This window comes from Oncorhynchus mykiss, chromosome 11, assembly GCF_057628025.1.
Source record: "Oncorhynchus mykiss isolate SJ-2025 chromosome 11, ASM5762802v1, whole genome shotgun sequence".
Taxonomy (NCBI): Eukaryota; Metazoa; Chordata; class Actinopteri; order Salmoniformes; family Salmonidae; genus Oncorhynchus; species Oncorhynchus mykiss.
The window spans coordinates 41,146,794-41,162,501 of record NC_143032.1 but is presented as its reverse complement, the minus strand read 5'-3'; the positions used below and the strand labels follow the sequence as shown (position 1 = coordinate 41,162,501).

Below are 15,708 nucleotides of genomic sequence, written 5' to 3'. Positions count from 1 at the left end.
TTGCAACCAACCCTTGCTCAATACACTTGAATGTAAGAGGACGTATTTACATGGCCAAACAGGGAGTCAGCACATCGATTAAGGAGAAAATCTAAATGATTTATTTCCTAATGTTATTCACCTCAGTGTAAGTTCCTGCAAGGGGCAAAATGCGCAAATAAGGCTAAGACTTAAGTCCATAGGAAGGTTCAAATGTACAGTTGAAGTCGGAAGTTTACGTACACTCAGGTTGGAGTCATTAAAACTCATTTTTAAACCACTCCACAAATTTCTTGTTAAACTATAGTTTTGGCAATTCGGTTACGACATCTACTTTGTGCATGACAAGTAATTTTTCCAACAATTGTTTACAGACAGATTATTTCACTGTATCACAATTCCAGTGGGTCAGAAGTTTACATACACAAAGTTGATTGTGCCTTTAAACAGCTTGGAAAATTACAGAAAAGGATGTCATGACTTTAGAAGCTTCTGATAGGCTAATTTACATCATTTGAGTCAATTGGAGGTGTACTTGTGGATGTATTTTAAGGCCTACCTTCAAACTCAGTGCCTCTTTGCTTGACATTAATGGGAAAACCTAAATAAATCAGCCAAGACAAAAAAATAATTGTAGACCTCCACAAGTCTGGTTCATCCTTGGGGGCAATTTCCAAACGCCTTCACGTACAACGTTCATCTGTACAAACAATAGTACTCAAATATAAACACCATGGGACCACGCAGCCGCCATACCGCTCAGGAAGAAGACGCATTCTGTCTCCTAGAGATGAACATACTTTGATGCAAAAAGTGAAAATCAATCCCAGAACAGCAGCAAAGGACCGTGTGAAGATGCTGGAGGAAACGGGTACAAAAGTATCTATATCCACAGTAAAACGAGTCCTATACCGACATAACCGGAAAGGCTGCCCGGCAAGGAAGAAACCACTGCTCCAAAACCGCCATAAAAAAGCCAGACTACGGTTTGCAACTGCACACAAGATCATACTTTTTGGAGAAATGTCCTCTGGTCTGATGAAACAAAAATAGAACTGTTTGACCATCTATGTTATGAGGAAAAAGGGGGAGGCTTGCAAGCCAAAGTACACCATTCCAACAGTGAAGCACAGGGGTGGCAGCATCATGTTGTGGGGGTTCTTTGCTGCAGGAGGGACTGGTGCATTTCACAAAATAGATGGCTTCATGAAGAAGGAAAATTATGTGGATATATTGAAGCAACATCTCAAGGCATCAGTCTTGAGCTTCGTCGCAAACGGGTCTTCCAAATGGACAATGACCCCAAGCATACATCCAAAATCCAGTTATTGGAGTGGCCATCAGAAAGCCCTGACCTCAATCCTATAGAACATTTGTAGGCAGAACTGAAAAAGTGTGTGCGAGCAAGGAGGCATACAAACCTGACTCAGTTACACCAGCTCTGTCAGGAGGAATGGGACAAAATTCACCCAACTTATTGTGGGAAGTTTGTGGAAGGCTACCCAAAACATTTGGACCAAGTTAAACAATTTAAAGGCAATGCTACCAAATACTAATTTAGTGCATGTAATCTTCTGACCCAACGGGAATGTGATGAAGGAAATAAAAGCTGAAATAGATCTCTACTATTATTCTGACATTTCACATTCTTAAAATAAAGTGGTGATCCTAACTGAACTAAGACAGGGAATTTTTGCTAGGATGAAATACCAGGAATTGTGAAAAACTGAGTTTAAATGTATTTGGCTAAGGTGTATGTAAACTTCCGACTTCAACTGTATACAGTACCAGTCAAAAGTTTGGACACACTCATTCAAGGGTTTATCTTCATTTGTACAATTTTCTACATTGTAGAATCACAATGAAGACATCAAAACTATGAAATAACACATGTACACAGATGTACACTACACAGATGTAGTAACCCCCCCCCCAAAAAAGTGTTAAACAAATCAAAATACATTTTATATTTGAGATTCTTCAAAGTAGCCACCATTATCCTTGAGGACAGCTTTGCACAGTATTGGCATGCTCTCAACCAGCTTCATAGTAATCTGGAATGCATTTTAATTCACAAGTGTGCCTTGTTCAAAGTTAATTTGTGGTATTTCTTTCCATCTTAATGTGTTTGAGCCTATCAGTTGTGTTGTGACAAGGTAGGGGTGGTATACAGAAGCTAACCCTATTTGGTAAAAGATCAAGTCCATATTATGGCAAGAACAGCTCAAATAAGCAAAGAGAAATGACAGTCCATCAGTACTTTAAAACATGAAGATCAGTCATTGCTCTACATTGCTGTAGAGATTTGCTTCCCATTAAGCTACAAGAGCATTAGTGAGGTCCGGAACTGATGTCTGGCTCGCAGTCAGTGTTCCAATTCATCCCAGAAAGTGTTTGATGGGGTTGAGATCAGGGCTCTGTGCAAGCCATTCAAGTTCTTCCACACCGATTTTGACAAACCATTTCAAAGCACAGAATCCTCCAGAATGTCATTGCATGCAGTAGCGTTAAGACTTCCCTTCACTGGAACTAAGGGGCCTAACCCGAACCGTGAAAAACAGCCCCAGACCATTATTCCGCCTCCAACAAACTTTACAGTTGGCACTATGCATTCTGGAAGTTAGTGCTTTCATGGCATCCGCCAAACCCAGATTCATCCATCAGACTGCCAGATGGTGACGCATGATTCATCACTCCAGAGAACACATCTCCAGTGTCCAATGGTGGCGAGCTTTAGACCACTCCAGCCAATCGCTTGGCATCGCACATGGGAATCTTAGGCTTGTGTGCGGCTGCTAGGCCATGGAAACACATTTCATGAAGCTCCTGACAAACAGTTCTTGTGCTGACTTTGCTTCCAGGGGTAGTTTGGAACTCAGTATTGAGTGTTGCAACTGAGGACAGGCTATTTGGACCAACTCCATATTAATGCCCATGATTTTGTAATGAGATGTTCAACGAGCAGGCGTGCACATACTTTTGAGCATTGTGTATTTTACAACATGTACAGTGCCTTGCGAAAGTATTCGGCCCCCTTGAACTTTGCGACCTTTTGCCACATTTCAGGCTTCAAACATAAAGATATAAAACTGTATTTTTTTGTGAAGAATCAACAACAAGTGGGACACAATCATGAAGTGGAACGACATTTATTGGATATTTCAAACTTTTTTAACAAATAAAAAACTGAAAAATTGGGCGTGCAAAATTATTCAGCCCCCTTAAGTTAATACTTTGCTGCGATTACAGCTGTAAGTCGCTTGGGGTATGTCTCTATCAGTTTTGCACATCGAGAGACTGACATTTTTTCCCATTCCTCCTTGCAAAACAGCTCAAGCTCAGTGAGGTTGGATGGAGAGCATTTGTGAACAGCAGTTTTCAGTTCTTTCCACAGATTCTCGATTGGATTCAGGTCTGGACTTTGACTTGGCCATTCTAACACCTGGATATGTTTATTTTTGAACCATTCCATTGTAAATTTTGCTTTATGTTTTGGATCAATGTCTTGTTGGAAGACAAATCGCCATCCCAGTCTCAGGTCTTTTGCAGACTCCATCAGGTTTTCTTCCAGAATGGTCCTGTATTTGGCTCCATCCATCTTCCCATCAATTTTAACCATCTTCCCTGTCCCTGCTGAAGAAAAGCAGGCCCAAACCATGATGCTGCCACCACCATGTTTGACAGTGGGTATGGTGTGTTCAGGGTGATGAGCTGTGTTGCTTTTACGTCAAACATAACGTTTTGCATTGTTGCCAAAAAGTTCAATTTTGATTTCATCTGACCAGAGCACCTTCTTCCACATGTTTGGTGTGTCTCCCAGGTGGCTTGTGGCAAACTTTAAACAACACTTTTTATGGATATCTTTAAGAAATGGCTTTCTTCTTGCCACTCTTCCATAAAGGCCAGATTTGTGCAATATACGACTGATTGTTGTCCATCAGACTGCCACCTCAGCTGTAGATCTCTGCAGTTCATCCAGAGTGATCATGGGCCTCTTGGCTGCATCTCTGATCAGTCTTCTCCTTGTATGAGCTGAAAGTTTAGAGGGACGGCCAGGTCTTGGTAGATTTGCAGTGGTCTGATGCTCCTTCCATTTCAATATTATCGCTTGCACAGTGCTCCTTGGGATGTTTAAAGCTTGGGAAATCTTTTTGTATCCAAATCCGGCTTTAAACTTCTTCACAACAGTATCTCGGACCTGCCTGGTGTGTTCCTTGTTCTTCATGATGCTCTCTGCGCTTTTAACGGACCTCTGAGACTATCACAGTGCAGGTGCATTTATACGGAGACTTGATTACACACAGGTGGATTGTATTTATCATCATTAGTCATTTAGGTCAACATTGGATCATTCAGAGATCCTCACTGAACTTCTGGAGAGAGTTTACTGCACTGAAAGTAAAGGGGCTGAATAATTTTGCACGCCCAATTTTTCAGTTTTTTATTTGTTAAAAAAGTTTGAAATATCCAATAAATGTCGTTCCACTTCATGATTGTGTCCCACTTGTTGTTGATTCTTCACAAAAAAATGCAGTTTTATATCTTTATGTTTGAAGCCTGAAATGTGGCAAAAGGTCGCAAAGTTCAAGGGGGCCGAATACTTTCGCAAGGCACTGTATGTATATTGAACCTATGTACAAATTATGCACATGCTTTAAATTACTATTGCACATTACGTAATAAAGTTGACTGTTGCTGATATCTAGATTGAAGCAGAGCAGCTTCAAGGTACAACAGCAGTAATCTCAGCGAACTAATGGAGCTAAACAGGAAACCCTCACACCTCCACCGAGGTCCCTCTCCCTACCCCCTGGACCACTTACCACCCAATGGGTAAACAATCCAAGTTTAAGCCTAGTTCCTCTGTCAGCTTTAGAGACCCATATTGTTCAACTGACAGAATTATCAAACATCAGGCTTCATGGTCAGAAATAAGGGTTTCTTTGTGAAATAAATACAATTTGTAGCATTGTTAAAAAGGTAAAGGAATAAGAATCCAATTAAATAAAAACGAGTGAGATTAAAACATCACCCTGGACATCCAGGACAAGCAGCTTGTAAAAATTCCCTCCAGTGGGTTACAGAAAATAATATTTTTGTGATTTTCCTCTTCTTTTTTACCAAAATATAAGGATTTGTTTATTCTTTGCAGTCGTTCATAAAAAAATATAGTGCCAACAAGGCCTCTTTTCAATATATCTACAGTACAATAGTCTTGCAAGTGAATTATTTTTAAAAAATCCTATAGTTTTAGCGTGTTAATTTACATAAAAATGCCTCTACAGTCATTGGCTTAAAAAAATGTTAGAATAAAAGATACAAAAGGAGATATAAATAAATCACTTGCTACTGAGAGTCTTGTAAATGTGTCTTTTCCTCTATGGCCTGTTTCACTATTTCAGCCAACTTCAAGCGGTCCACTTTGTCAGAGAAGGCCCGTCCTACAATGGAGACCAAAGAAGGAAATGTTGACTGGAACCAGATTTTAGGGAAATTCCACTCTTTTTCAACATAATTTTCATCTCCAGCACCATCCAACATTAACACATTTCAAAACTTTGTTTTTCTATATTTTGTTATCATACAGATTGAAGATAAGTGTTTACCGATGACATCATCCGGAGACACTGATGCCATCATCTGCTGTGCATCATGTGATTTTCATGTGAGCAGGTAAAGGTTACTAACTGAGGAATTAGAATTTTATGCTGAAAAAAGGTAGAACTTCCCTTTAATTATGGGATTTTCTCCACAGAAATTAGTGCAGTGCCTTCGGAAAGGATTCAGGCCCCTAGACATTTTCCACTTTGTTACATTACAGGCCTATTCAAAAACAGATTTTTTTTTTTTAAAGAAAAATGTTTAAATGTTTGCCTAGAAATACTTTATTTACTTAAGTATCAGACCCTTTGCTATGAGACTTGAAATTGAGCTCAGGTGCATCCTGTTTCCATTGCTCATCCTTAAGATGTTTCAACAACTTCATTGGAGTCCACCTGTGGTAAATTCAATTGATTGGACATGATTTGGAAAGGCACACACCGGTCTATATAAAGGTCCCACAGTCCGTAGAGCTCCGAGACAGGATTGTGTCGAGGCACAGATCTGGGGACGGGTACCAAAAAATATCTGCACCATTGAAGGTCCCCAAGAAAACAGTGGCCTCCGTCATTCATAAAAATGGAAGAAGTTTGGAACCACCAAGACTCTTCATAGAGCTGGCCGCCCGGCCAAACTGAGCAATCGAGGGAGAAGGGCCTTGGTCAGGGAGGTGACCAACAACCCGATGGTCACTGACAGAGCTCCAGAGTTCCTCTGTGGAGATTGGAGAACCTTTCAGAAGGACAACCATCTCTGCAGCAATCCACCAATCAGGCCTTTATGGTAGAGCGGCCAGACGGAAGCTACTCCTCAGTAAAAGGCACATGAGAGCCTGCTTGGAGTTTTCCAAAAGGAACTAAAGACCCTCAGACCATGATAAACAACAAAGATTGAACTATTTGGCATGAATGCCAAACGTCATGTCTGGAAGAAACCTGGCTCCATCCCTATGGTGAAGCATGGTGGTGGCAGCATCATCCTGTGGGGATGTTTTTCAACGGTAGTGACTGGGAGACTAGTCAGGATCGAGAGAAAGAAGAAATGGAGCAAAGTACAGAGACGTCCTTGATGAAAACCTGCTACAGAGCGCTCAGGACCTCAGACTGGGGCAAAGGTTCACCTTCCAACAGGACAACGACCCTAAGCACACTGCCAAGACAACGCAGGAGTGCCTTCGGGACAAGTCTCTGAATGTCCTTGAGTGGCCCAGCCAGAGCCCAGACTTGAACCCGATTGAACATCTCTGGAGAGACCTGAAAATAGCTGTGCAGCAACGCTCCCCATCCAACCTGACAGAGCTTGAGAGGATCGGCAGAGAAAAATGGGAGAAACTCCCCAAATACCGGAGTGCCAAGCTTGTAGCATCATACCCAAGAAGACTCAAGGCTGCAAACGCTGCCAAAGGTGCTTCAACAAAGTACTGAGTAAAGGGTCTGAATACTTAGGTAAACGTGATTTAAGTTTGTTGTATACATTTGCAAACATGGTGTATTGTGTGTAGATTCAACTATTGAATCAATTTTAGAATAAGGCTGTAACAAACTGTGGAAAGTCAAGGGGTCTGAATACTGTATACAGTTGAAGTTGGAAGTTTACATACATCTTAGCCAGATACATTTAAACTCTGTTTCTCACAATTCCTGATATTTAATACTAGCAAAAATGTCCTGTCTTAGGTCAATTAAGATCACCACTTTATTTTAAGAATGTGAAATGTCAGATTAATAGTAGAGAAAATTTTAAAATCAGCTTTTATTTAATTCATAACATTCCCAGTGGGTCAGAAGTTCACATACCAAATACAATACTTGGGTCAAACATTTCAGGTAGCCTTTCACAAGCTTCCCACAATAAATTGGGTGAATTTTGGCCCATTCCTCCTGACAGAGCTGAGTCAGGTTTGTAGGCCTCCTTGCTTGCACACGTGTTTTCTGAGGTCTTGCCTGATTTATTTTGATTTTGCAAAGAGGCACTGAGTTTGAAGGTAGGCCTTGAAATACATCCACAGGTACACCTCCAATTGACTCAAATAATGTAAATTAGCCTATCAGAAGCTTCTAAAGCCATGACATCATTTTCTTGAATTTTCCAAGCTGGTTAAGGCACAGTCAACTTAGTGCATGTAAACTTCTGACCCACTGGAATTGTGATATAGTCTGTAAACAAATGTTTGAAAATTTGTGGAGTGGTTGAAAAATAAGTTAATGACTCCAGTCTAAGTGTATGTAAACTTCTGACTTCAACTGTATAAGCTGACATTGCACACTGTATGCCATATATAGTGCCGTGTTGTGCCTACCATCCCAGCTGAGGCCCTGCAGCCCGTCTCGCAGTAGTTTGCAGTCTCGGTTGAAACGCCACGCATCATGCATCACCTCATTCAGTTTCTCGTCCTCATTCTCCCCTGCCACATACACACAGTTAAGTGTCAATTGTCTGTGCTGTATACCAAGTAAATGTGTAAGTGCATACATGTCTGTTTGTCTGTGCTTGTCAATAGGAGATGTACACCTGTATTGGTTGACGTGAAGTGTGTGTGGTGCGTTTGTGTGTGGGTGCGTTTGTGTGTTTGTGTGTGTGTGTGGGCGAGACTGACCAGCCTGTGGGAGGATACACTGAGCGATGACGTCTCTGAGTTTCTCCAGGGCCACATTGGCGTCCTCGCCGCCGTTCTCTGGATCGTGGATGAAGAAGCCATCCCTCTGCTTACTGCTGTACCACAAAACACACAGTTAGGATATACATATACCAGACACCAACCACACACACACATATTTGGTTTAGCAGTGCTGTTGAAAGTCACTCCTCACTATGGGCTCTACAGTCAGACAATGTGAAGCAGATCCTAACCAACTACAAAAGAGGCAGAGAGGCATGTAACAAGACAGACAGGCAGACAGAGAGACCAACGGACCCTAGGAGTTTCCTTTTCCTCAGGATGGGGTTATTGACGGAGTTGAGTGGCTTGAGGCTGATGTTGAGGTCCTGTATTCTCATGTTAGCCAGCTGTTCAGCATGGGCCTGCTGGATCCCTGCTACCATTGCCTGGCAGAGGGAGAGAGAGTTGGTGGGAGACAGGAAGGGTCACAAGGCAAAGTGTTACACCATGAACATTGAAGTTTTTAAGGCAGTCAGCAAAAGTTTGGACCCCAGAGTCTCACAGCCCTGTATGAAGTATGACTGGGCCTAAGTAATGCTTTGAGACAGAGCTATATAAAAATGCTCTCTATCTCTGTCCATCCATCCAGGCCCACCTTGTCCATCATCATCTGTGCGGAGGGCAGCACGTTGTCCAGGGCCTCTGTGCAGTTGAGCCAGGGGTGTTCCAGTACACCCTCAATGGTCAGCCTCTCCTCAGGCTTCACCTTCAGCAGCCTACAGAGGGAGAGTAATATTAGTGAACTAGACTGTTCCTACTCAATCCAAACAATACAGCACTGGTTGCAGTCCAAATTGGTTTTGCCTAAAATATCACTGATGAACCATGCCATCTGTTTTGAGACACCCACAATCCATGTTGGGGAGGTATTTGAGGACAATATCCTTGGCGCACACACAGTAAGACCTGCTGTAGGGACGTACTTGCGGACAATGTCCTTAGCCATTTCAGAGATCTGGCTCCACTCGTCCTCGGGGAAGTCAAAGCTGGCCGTCATGATCTTTTTGCGCATATCCTTGGGGATGGTGCGGCTGTGGTGCTTGGAGTAGAAGGGAGGGTAGCCACACAGCATCACATAGATGATCACCCCCATGGACCACAGGTCACAGCTCTGTACGCACAGCAAGGGAAAGTGAATGAGCCAGGCCATAGGGATAGAGAAAGAGAGCTCGACACAACCCTGCAAACAACACTGATGTCATATAGTGGAAATATGTTGCAGCATGCGAAGATGCTTGCGAGATGATTTTGTAAATCCTTTAAAAAAACAGATGCTGCCATTTGTGGGATAATGGTTTGTCGTGGCTGAGGTAGGGTAGTTGCTCACCTTGTTATAGGTGTAAGGGGTGGGTGAGGTAGGTATTATTCCAGACTTTTCCTTCTGGTGTCGCCTTTGAGCCTCAAGTACCTAGGGTGAGAGGAGAAGACGACACTCATTGAAGCAGGACTTTTTTTTTTTAAATGCTCCCCAACCTGGTGTCAGAACTGAGCAGAGCACCCATCCTTACCTGAGGTGCAACGTAGTAAGGAGTGAACTGTGGGGTCATCAAGTCCCCCTGGTCAATCTTTGCAAATCCAAAATCGCACAACTTCACCGGTGCATCCTAGAACATGAAAGGGAGAACGTCAGAACATATTTTCTAAAAAGGTGAAAGGACTCTTGCAACGTGCTTGTTGTAGCCTATTACTAGACAGCTGTAGTAAGAGCTGTGTGTGTGCGCATGCACATTTCCCCATAAGCCCATCTATCCCCTCACCAGGGAGTTATCCTTGAAGAGCAGGTTCTCTGGTTTCAGGTCTCGATGTGCAATATTCAGTGAGTGACAGTGTTCCAGGGCCTGGCCGATCTGATGGGGGATAGAGGAAACTCAGACATCGGCTCAGCTACACAACGTTCACAGGAAGTTATGTTATTAATACACGGGTGCATTAGAAGCCTGAGAGGAGGTATTTGTCACGTTTGAATGTGCATAAATCTAATACACACCATTTAGCAAACGCTTTTATCCAAAGTGACTTAGTCATGCGTGCATACATTTTCCATATGGGTGGCCCCAATAGGAATCGACCCTTGGTGTTGCAAGCACTTTGGTCTACCAACTATATCACAGAGGAATTTTAGGGTTACCTGTTTGGTGACCTGGCTAGCCATCTTCTCTGTAAAGTGTCTGTGCTGACTGATCCTGTGGAACAGCTCGCCTCCCTCCATCATCTCCATGACGATCAGTAACCTCGCTCTGCAGCCACATGGAAGTGGAAAATTAAGGCAATCAAGGCATTTTCCTCTACTCAAATTTGGGGTAAAGTTTTTGTTTTGTTGTTACATCTGAATGTCATGGTTACCTATTGTTACATTTAAACAGATACACGAACACTAGGTGCAGGAGAATAACACGTGTAAATACACATTGTAGCAATTCGATAAAAACATTCACATGTGTTTCAAATGAGCCCGTCAATAACATGCTGTATGTACTGGTACATTGGACTTGCTCCTCCTCACCTTGGAATGGATTCATGAGGAAACTGCACACTATTGGCGTACACCTCCATAATCTGCACAATGTTGGGGTGTGTAGCACACATCATGTGGAGCCGCACCTGAATCATGGACAGAACAGGGAGTTAAAGGTAGACTCAGTAAGATGCCTGACGCACAAAGTAAACAGTAGTAGTGGGTCAATTTGGGAGTGGGGGGTGACATGTGACTGCATTGCTTGTTTCGACTTCACCTCACACAGCTGATCAACTGGAGGTGCTTTATCAGGGAAGTATGTCGTGGGCTGGTGATGACATTGGGTGGGTGTGTGATAGACACAGCCACCCTGAGTATTAGTTGAAGAGTGGAGATAAGACAAGAAGACACACAATGACGAAAGACGAGACAAAGTGCATGCCCCCGAATGGAACACTATTCCCTATATAGTGCACTATTTTTAGCCCTAGAGCCCTGGTTAAAAGTAATGCACTACATAGGGAATAGGATGTCCTTTGGAACATAGACACAGGAGACTCAACGCTGACCAAACAGACACCGACAGCACAGACGACAACCAGACAAGGACGTACAAAAGACAATCGGAAAAGCAAAACAATGGTTCAAACCTCATTTCGGGCCTTGGGACGATCAATTAGGATTTTCAGGGCCAATCGTTCCTGAGTCGACTTCTTCACACAAACTCTTTGGAGGGGAAAATAAACATTTAAAGGAAAACATTTGACAATATAAAAATACTGAGGCATTTTTTCATGGTGCACGGTAGTCCACTCTAAAATTAAGTTAAATGTGCAATATGCAGAAATCGCTCCTCCATTTCCTGCTTGGTAAAATTGGAATAGTTGCAGACTTTCAGTTTGTGACAAAACAAGCAGTCATTGTGTAGAGAATGAAATACCAGATACAGACAGATGTTACAAGGAATAGTCCACCTGTTAGAGGGACTAGGTCCCCACCTATTGGCCTTCAGGTGTACTGAACCTTATGTACTATGGTTCCATTCTGGGCCGTCACGGCATTCCATGGTTTCCGTGTTAACATGACTGAAGTATTCTCAAAGCTCTGAGCCATTTATCACACAAACATGGTGTCAGAAGTAACTGAACCCAAAATAAGGTGTACATCAGGTTGCTGGAGTCTGCAGTGCACTGCTGCTGTAAGTACCTTAAGATATCAAGGTTTTGGCATCAGCATTAGCAGCAAGCTAGTTAACTAGCAATTTGTTTCTTGTTAACTAGCTTGCAGACAGCGTCAGCATGGCTACCAACATCCCGCCGCCAGATTAAACGAAAATGACTGCCGATTTAGGCAATAACTGTGTTAATTTTATGGCCGAGTTTGAAGACGATCTGCTAGCCTCTGGATTATATGAAAAATCAGCTGAAGTGCAGGCAGCAACACTGAGAAGAGTGATGGGCAGTGAATCTCATCCCATCTACAAACACAACTTGTATATAACAACTTGTATATTTTATTTTATTTATCTTTGAACACTTCATTTTCAGCACCTGCATACAAGAGGGTGAGTCAATTTATGCTTTTGTGACCCGATTAAGAGAAAGCAGCCTCTTACGACTATGGACAATTAATAGATGAGCTGATAAGGGACAGGGTGGTGTTTGGGATTGCTGATGAGGGTGCTCACTCCAGCCTCTGCCATTGAGATATGCCGGGCTGCAGTGTTGACAGATAGGAGAATGAGAGCAATGACGCAGGACAGATCAGGGGACAACAGCATCAACGGATGGCGACCCCGACGGCGGTCTACACTTAAGCAAGAAAAAACCCAACATCAATTGAGTGCAGCAGGGGAAAGCCCTGGGACATGCAGATACTGCGGCAACAATCACAGGCGAGGACGGGAGCTATGCCCAGCCTATGGTAAGGCTTGACGTCTGTGTGAAATTGTAAATCAATTAGCAAAAATGTGCATGAAGAAACAAGCCTTGTGCCAACTAAACACAGTGGATACACCAGCCCTGGAAGAGGAACTGGAGAATGGAAATAATGGACATATCTATTCAACCAGGAGCAATGCATGCACAGGGGAAAAAATGTATTGTCAGCCTACAACTGCACAATGGAGAAAAGCAGTGTCAATTATACTCAGGAGCAACCTGTGACATGATGAGCATAAAGGACAAGATTAACCTTATCTCCAGCAAAACCAAACTGACAGCTTGGTTTTTGTTCTGACATGCACTATGAGGACTGTCCGTAGAGCTCCGAGACAGGATTGTGTTGAGGCACAGATCTGGGGAAGGGTACAAAAAAATGTATGCATCATTGAATGTCGCCAAAAAACTGTGGCCTCCGTTATTCTTAAATGGAAAAGGTTTGGAACCACCAAGACTCTTCCTAGAGCTGGCTGCCCAGTTCCTCTGGAGAGGGGAGAACCTTCCAGAACCATCTCTGTAGCACTCCACCAATCAGGCCTTTATGGTACACTCCTCCATTCATCTTTCTCTCGATCCTGACTGGTCTACCAGTCCATGCCACTGGAAAAAACATCCCCACAGCTGCCACCACGCATCACCGTGGGGATGGTGTAAGGTTTCCTCGGATCCTAGGACTCTCAGACCATGAGAAACAATACTCTGGTCTGATGAACCCAAGATTGAACTCCTTGGCCTGAATGCTAAGCATCACGTCTGGAGGAAAGATGGTGGCAGCATCATGCTGTAGGGATGTTTTTCAGCGGCAGGGACTGGGCGACTAGTCAGGATCGAGGGAAAGATGAATGGAGCAAAGTACAGAGAGATCCTTAATGAAAACCTGCTCCAGAGCGCTCAGGATTTCAGACTCGGGCGAAGGTTCACCTTCCAACAGAACAACGACCCTAAGCATACAGCCAAGACAAAGCAGAAGTGGCTTCGGGACAAGTCTCTGAATGTCCTTGAGTGGCCCAGCCAGAGCCCGGACTTGAAAGGTGATTGAACATCTCTTGAGAGACCTAGAAATAGCTGTGCAGCGACACTCCCCATCCAACCTGACAGAGCTTCAGAGGATCTGCAGAGAAGAATGGGAGAAACTCCCCAAATACAAGTGTGCCAAGCTTGTAGCATCATACCAAAGAAGAATCAAGGCCGTAATCGCTGCCAAGGTGCTTCAGCAAAGTACTGAGGAAAGAGTCAGTACTTATGTAAATGTCATAGTTGATTTATTTTTTTATACATTTGCAAAAAAAAAAAAACTTTTTGCTTTGTTATTTATTTATTTAACCAGGAAGGGCTCATTGAGATTAAAATCTATTTTTCAAGAGCGCCCTGGCCAAGATAGGCAGCACCAAGTCATTTCAAAAAAATTACAGACAGACATGAAAAACTACAAGTAATCTAGTAAAAACCATTGAATTCACAAAAGTATAAAACAGCAAATTAAAAACATTGACAGGTCAGGGAATCAGCCTCAAAATCCTTCATCAGTGATTTATAAACACCAATCGGGACAAGTTCTTCCAGTTTAAAAGTATTTTGTAAGGTGTTCCAAGACGATGGCGCAGAGTACATAAAAGTACATAAAAGTTCGGACATTTGGAACAGTTAGCAGAATAAAGTACAGAGAACGAAGAGAGTACCCACCACATTTCTGAACAATAAAAATGCACAAATAAAAAAAGGTAGTAAACCCAAAATGGCTTTGTAAATAAAAGTATACCAGTGACTGAGCCTACAAGTGACTAGAGAAGGCCAGCCAACCCTGGTATACAAAGTGCAGTGGTGCGTAAGGATTTTGCAGTTTAAAATAAATCTCAAAGTGCCATGGTAAAGAGTGTCAATTGATCTCAAACACTGAGCGGAAGCATTCATATATAAAATATCCCCATAGTCTAGTAAAGGCATAAATGTAGCTGATTCTAGCCTCCGTCTGGCTTCAAACAAAAAACAGGCCTTATTCCTAAAATAAAATCCCAATTTCAGCTTCAATTTTTTTTGTAAGTTGTTGAATATGCAATTTAAGAGGCCGTCATCAATTAAAATTCAAAATATATTTATATGAGGTTACAACCTCAATCTCCTTGCCCTGACAGGTAGTAATAGGTGAAAGGTTCAGAGGTCTATTTCTTGCATTAGAAAACACCATTAGTTTGGTCAGTATTGAGGATAAGCTTCAATTGACACAGGGTATGTTGAACAGTATAAAAAGCAGTTTGCATGTTCTGGAAAGCTTTTGTAAGAGACGAGGCACAACAGTAAATAACAGTATAATCAGCATAAAAATGAAGTTGTGCATTTGACATTTATGTCTAAATCATTTATATAAATAGTGAATAAGAGAGGACCAAGTACAGCGCCTTGGGGCACACCATTCAAGACTGAAAATTTAACAGACAAAAGCCCATCAAATTGAGTGCACTGAGTTCTATCAGACAGATAGTTTGCAAACTACAGCATGCCCCGAAAGACCTACACTCGACAATCTCTGCCTTAGTATAGCATGATCAACTGTATCAAAAGCCTTAGAGATCAATAAAACGTGAGACACAGTGCTGTTTTTTGTCAAGGGCTTCAGTGATATCATTTAAAACCTTCATGGCTGCTGTAATTGTGCTATGCTTCTTCCTGAAGCCCGATTGGTACATTGGTAAAATAGAGTTAGTAAATAAAAACAATTTTAGCTGTTCACTTACAAGGGTTTCAAGTATTTTCACCAGGGGTGACAGCTTTGAGATTGGCCTATAATTATTTAAAAGAGTTGGATCTCCCCTTTTTAAAAGTGGTAGGACAAATTCTGATTTCCAGATCTTTGGAATGCCATTACATTCCAGGGTTAGATTGAACAGAGATGTAAGTGGTTCAGCTATGAAATCAGCTGCCAGATTTAAAAATCAGGGATCCAAAAGACCAGGACCTGCAGGCTTTCTCTGATCTAAGGATTTCAGGGCTTTATGTACCACCTGCACTGAGAATGGCAAAAAGCTAAAAGTTTGACCAGCTCTCACTGGTTCATCCACACAGGGTTGTACAGAGAC

General features: G+C 42.5%; 1 protein-coding gene across 4 annotated transcripts in view; it reads right to left on the bottom strand.

Annotated features, from left to right (window-relative positions):
- Positions 1 to 15,708, bottom strand: part of LOC110535681 (MAP kinase-activated protein kinase 5) — a 36,247-nt gene that overhangs the window by 8,363 nt on the left and 12,176 nt on the right. The window contains exons 4-15 of one of the 4 annotated variants that reach the window (XM_021620842.3): positions 11,345 to 11,420; positions 10,743 to 10,840; positions 10,368 to 10,476; positions 9,997 to 10,086; positions 9,748 to 9,843; positions 9,567 to 9,647; positions 9,163 to 9,350; positions 8,835 to 8,955; positions 8,495 to 8,625; positions 8,177 to 8,292; positions 7,880 to 7,984; positions 4,902 to 5,420 (exon numbers count right to left, since the gene is read on the bottom strand). In XM_021620842.3, the coding sequence (XP_021476517.1) occupies positions 5,326 to 5,420; positions 7,880 to 7,984; positions 8,177 to 8,292; positions 8,495 to 8,625; positions 8,835 to 8,955; positions 9,163 to 9,350; positions 9,567 to 9,647; positions 9,748 to 9,843; positions 9,997 to 10,086; positions 10,368 to 10,476; positions 10,743 to 10,840; positions 11,345 to 11,420 (1,306 nt within the window). In that variant the 3' untranslated portion in view covers positions 4,902 to 5,325. Of the gene's footprint in view, positions 1 to 4,901; positions 5,421 to 7,879; positions 7,985 to 8,176; positions 8,293 to 8,494; positions 8,626 to 8,834; positions 8,956 to 9,162; positions 9,351 to 9,566; positions 9,648 to 9,747; positions 9,844 to 9,996; positions 10,087 to 10,367; positions 10,477 to 10,742; positions 10,841 to 11,344; positions 11,421 to 15,708 lie in introns of those variants that run through there. The other 3 variants (XM_090189125.1, XM_021620846.3, XM_090189126.1) reach the window with 3 other exon arrangements.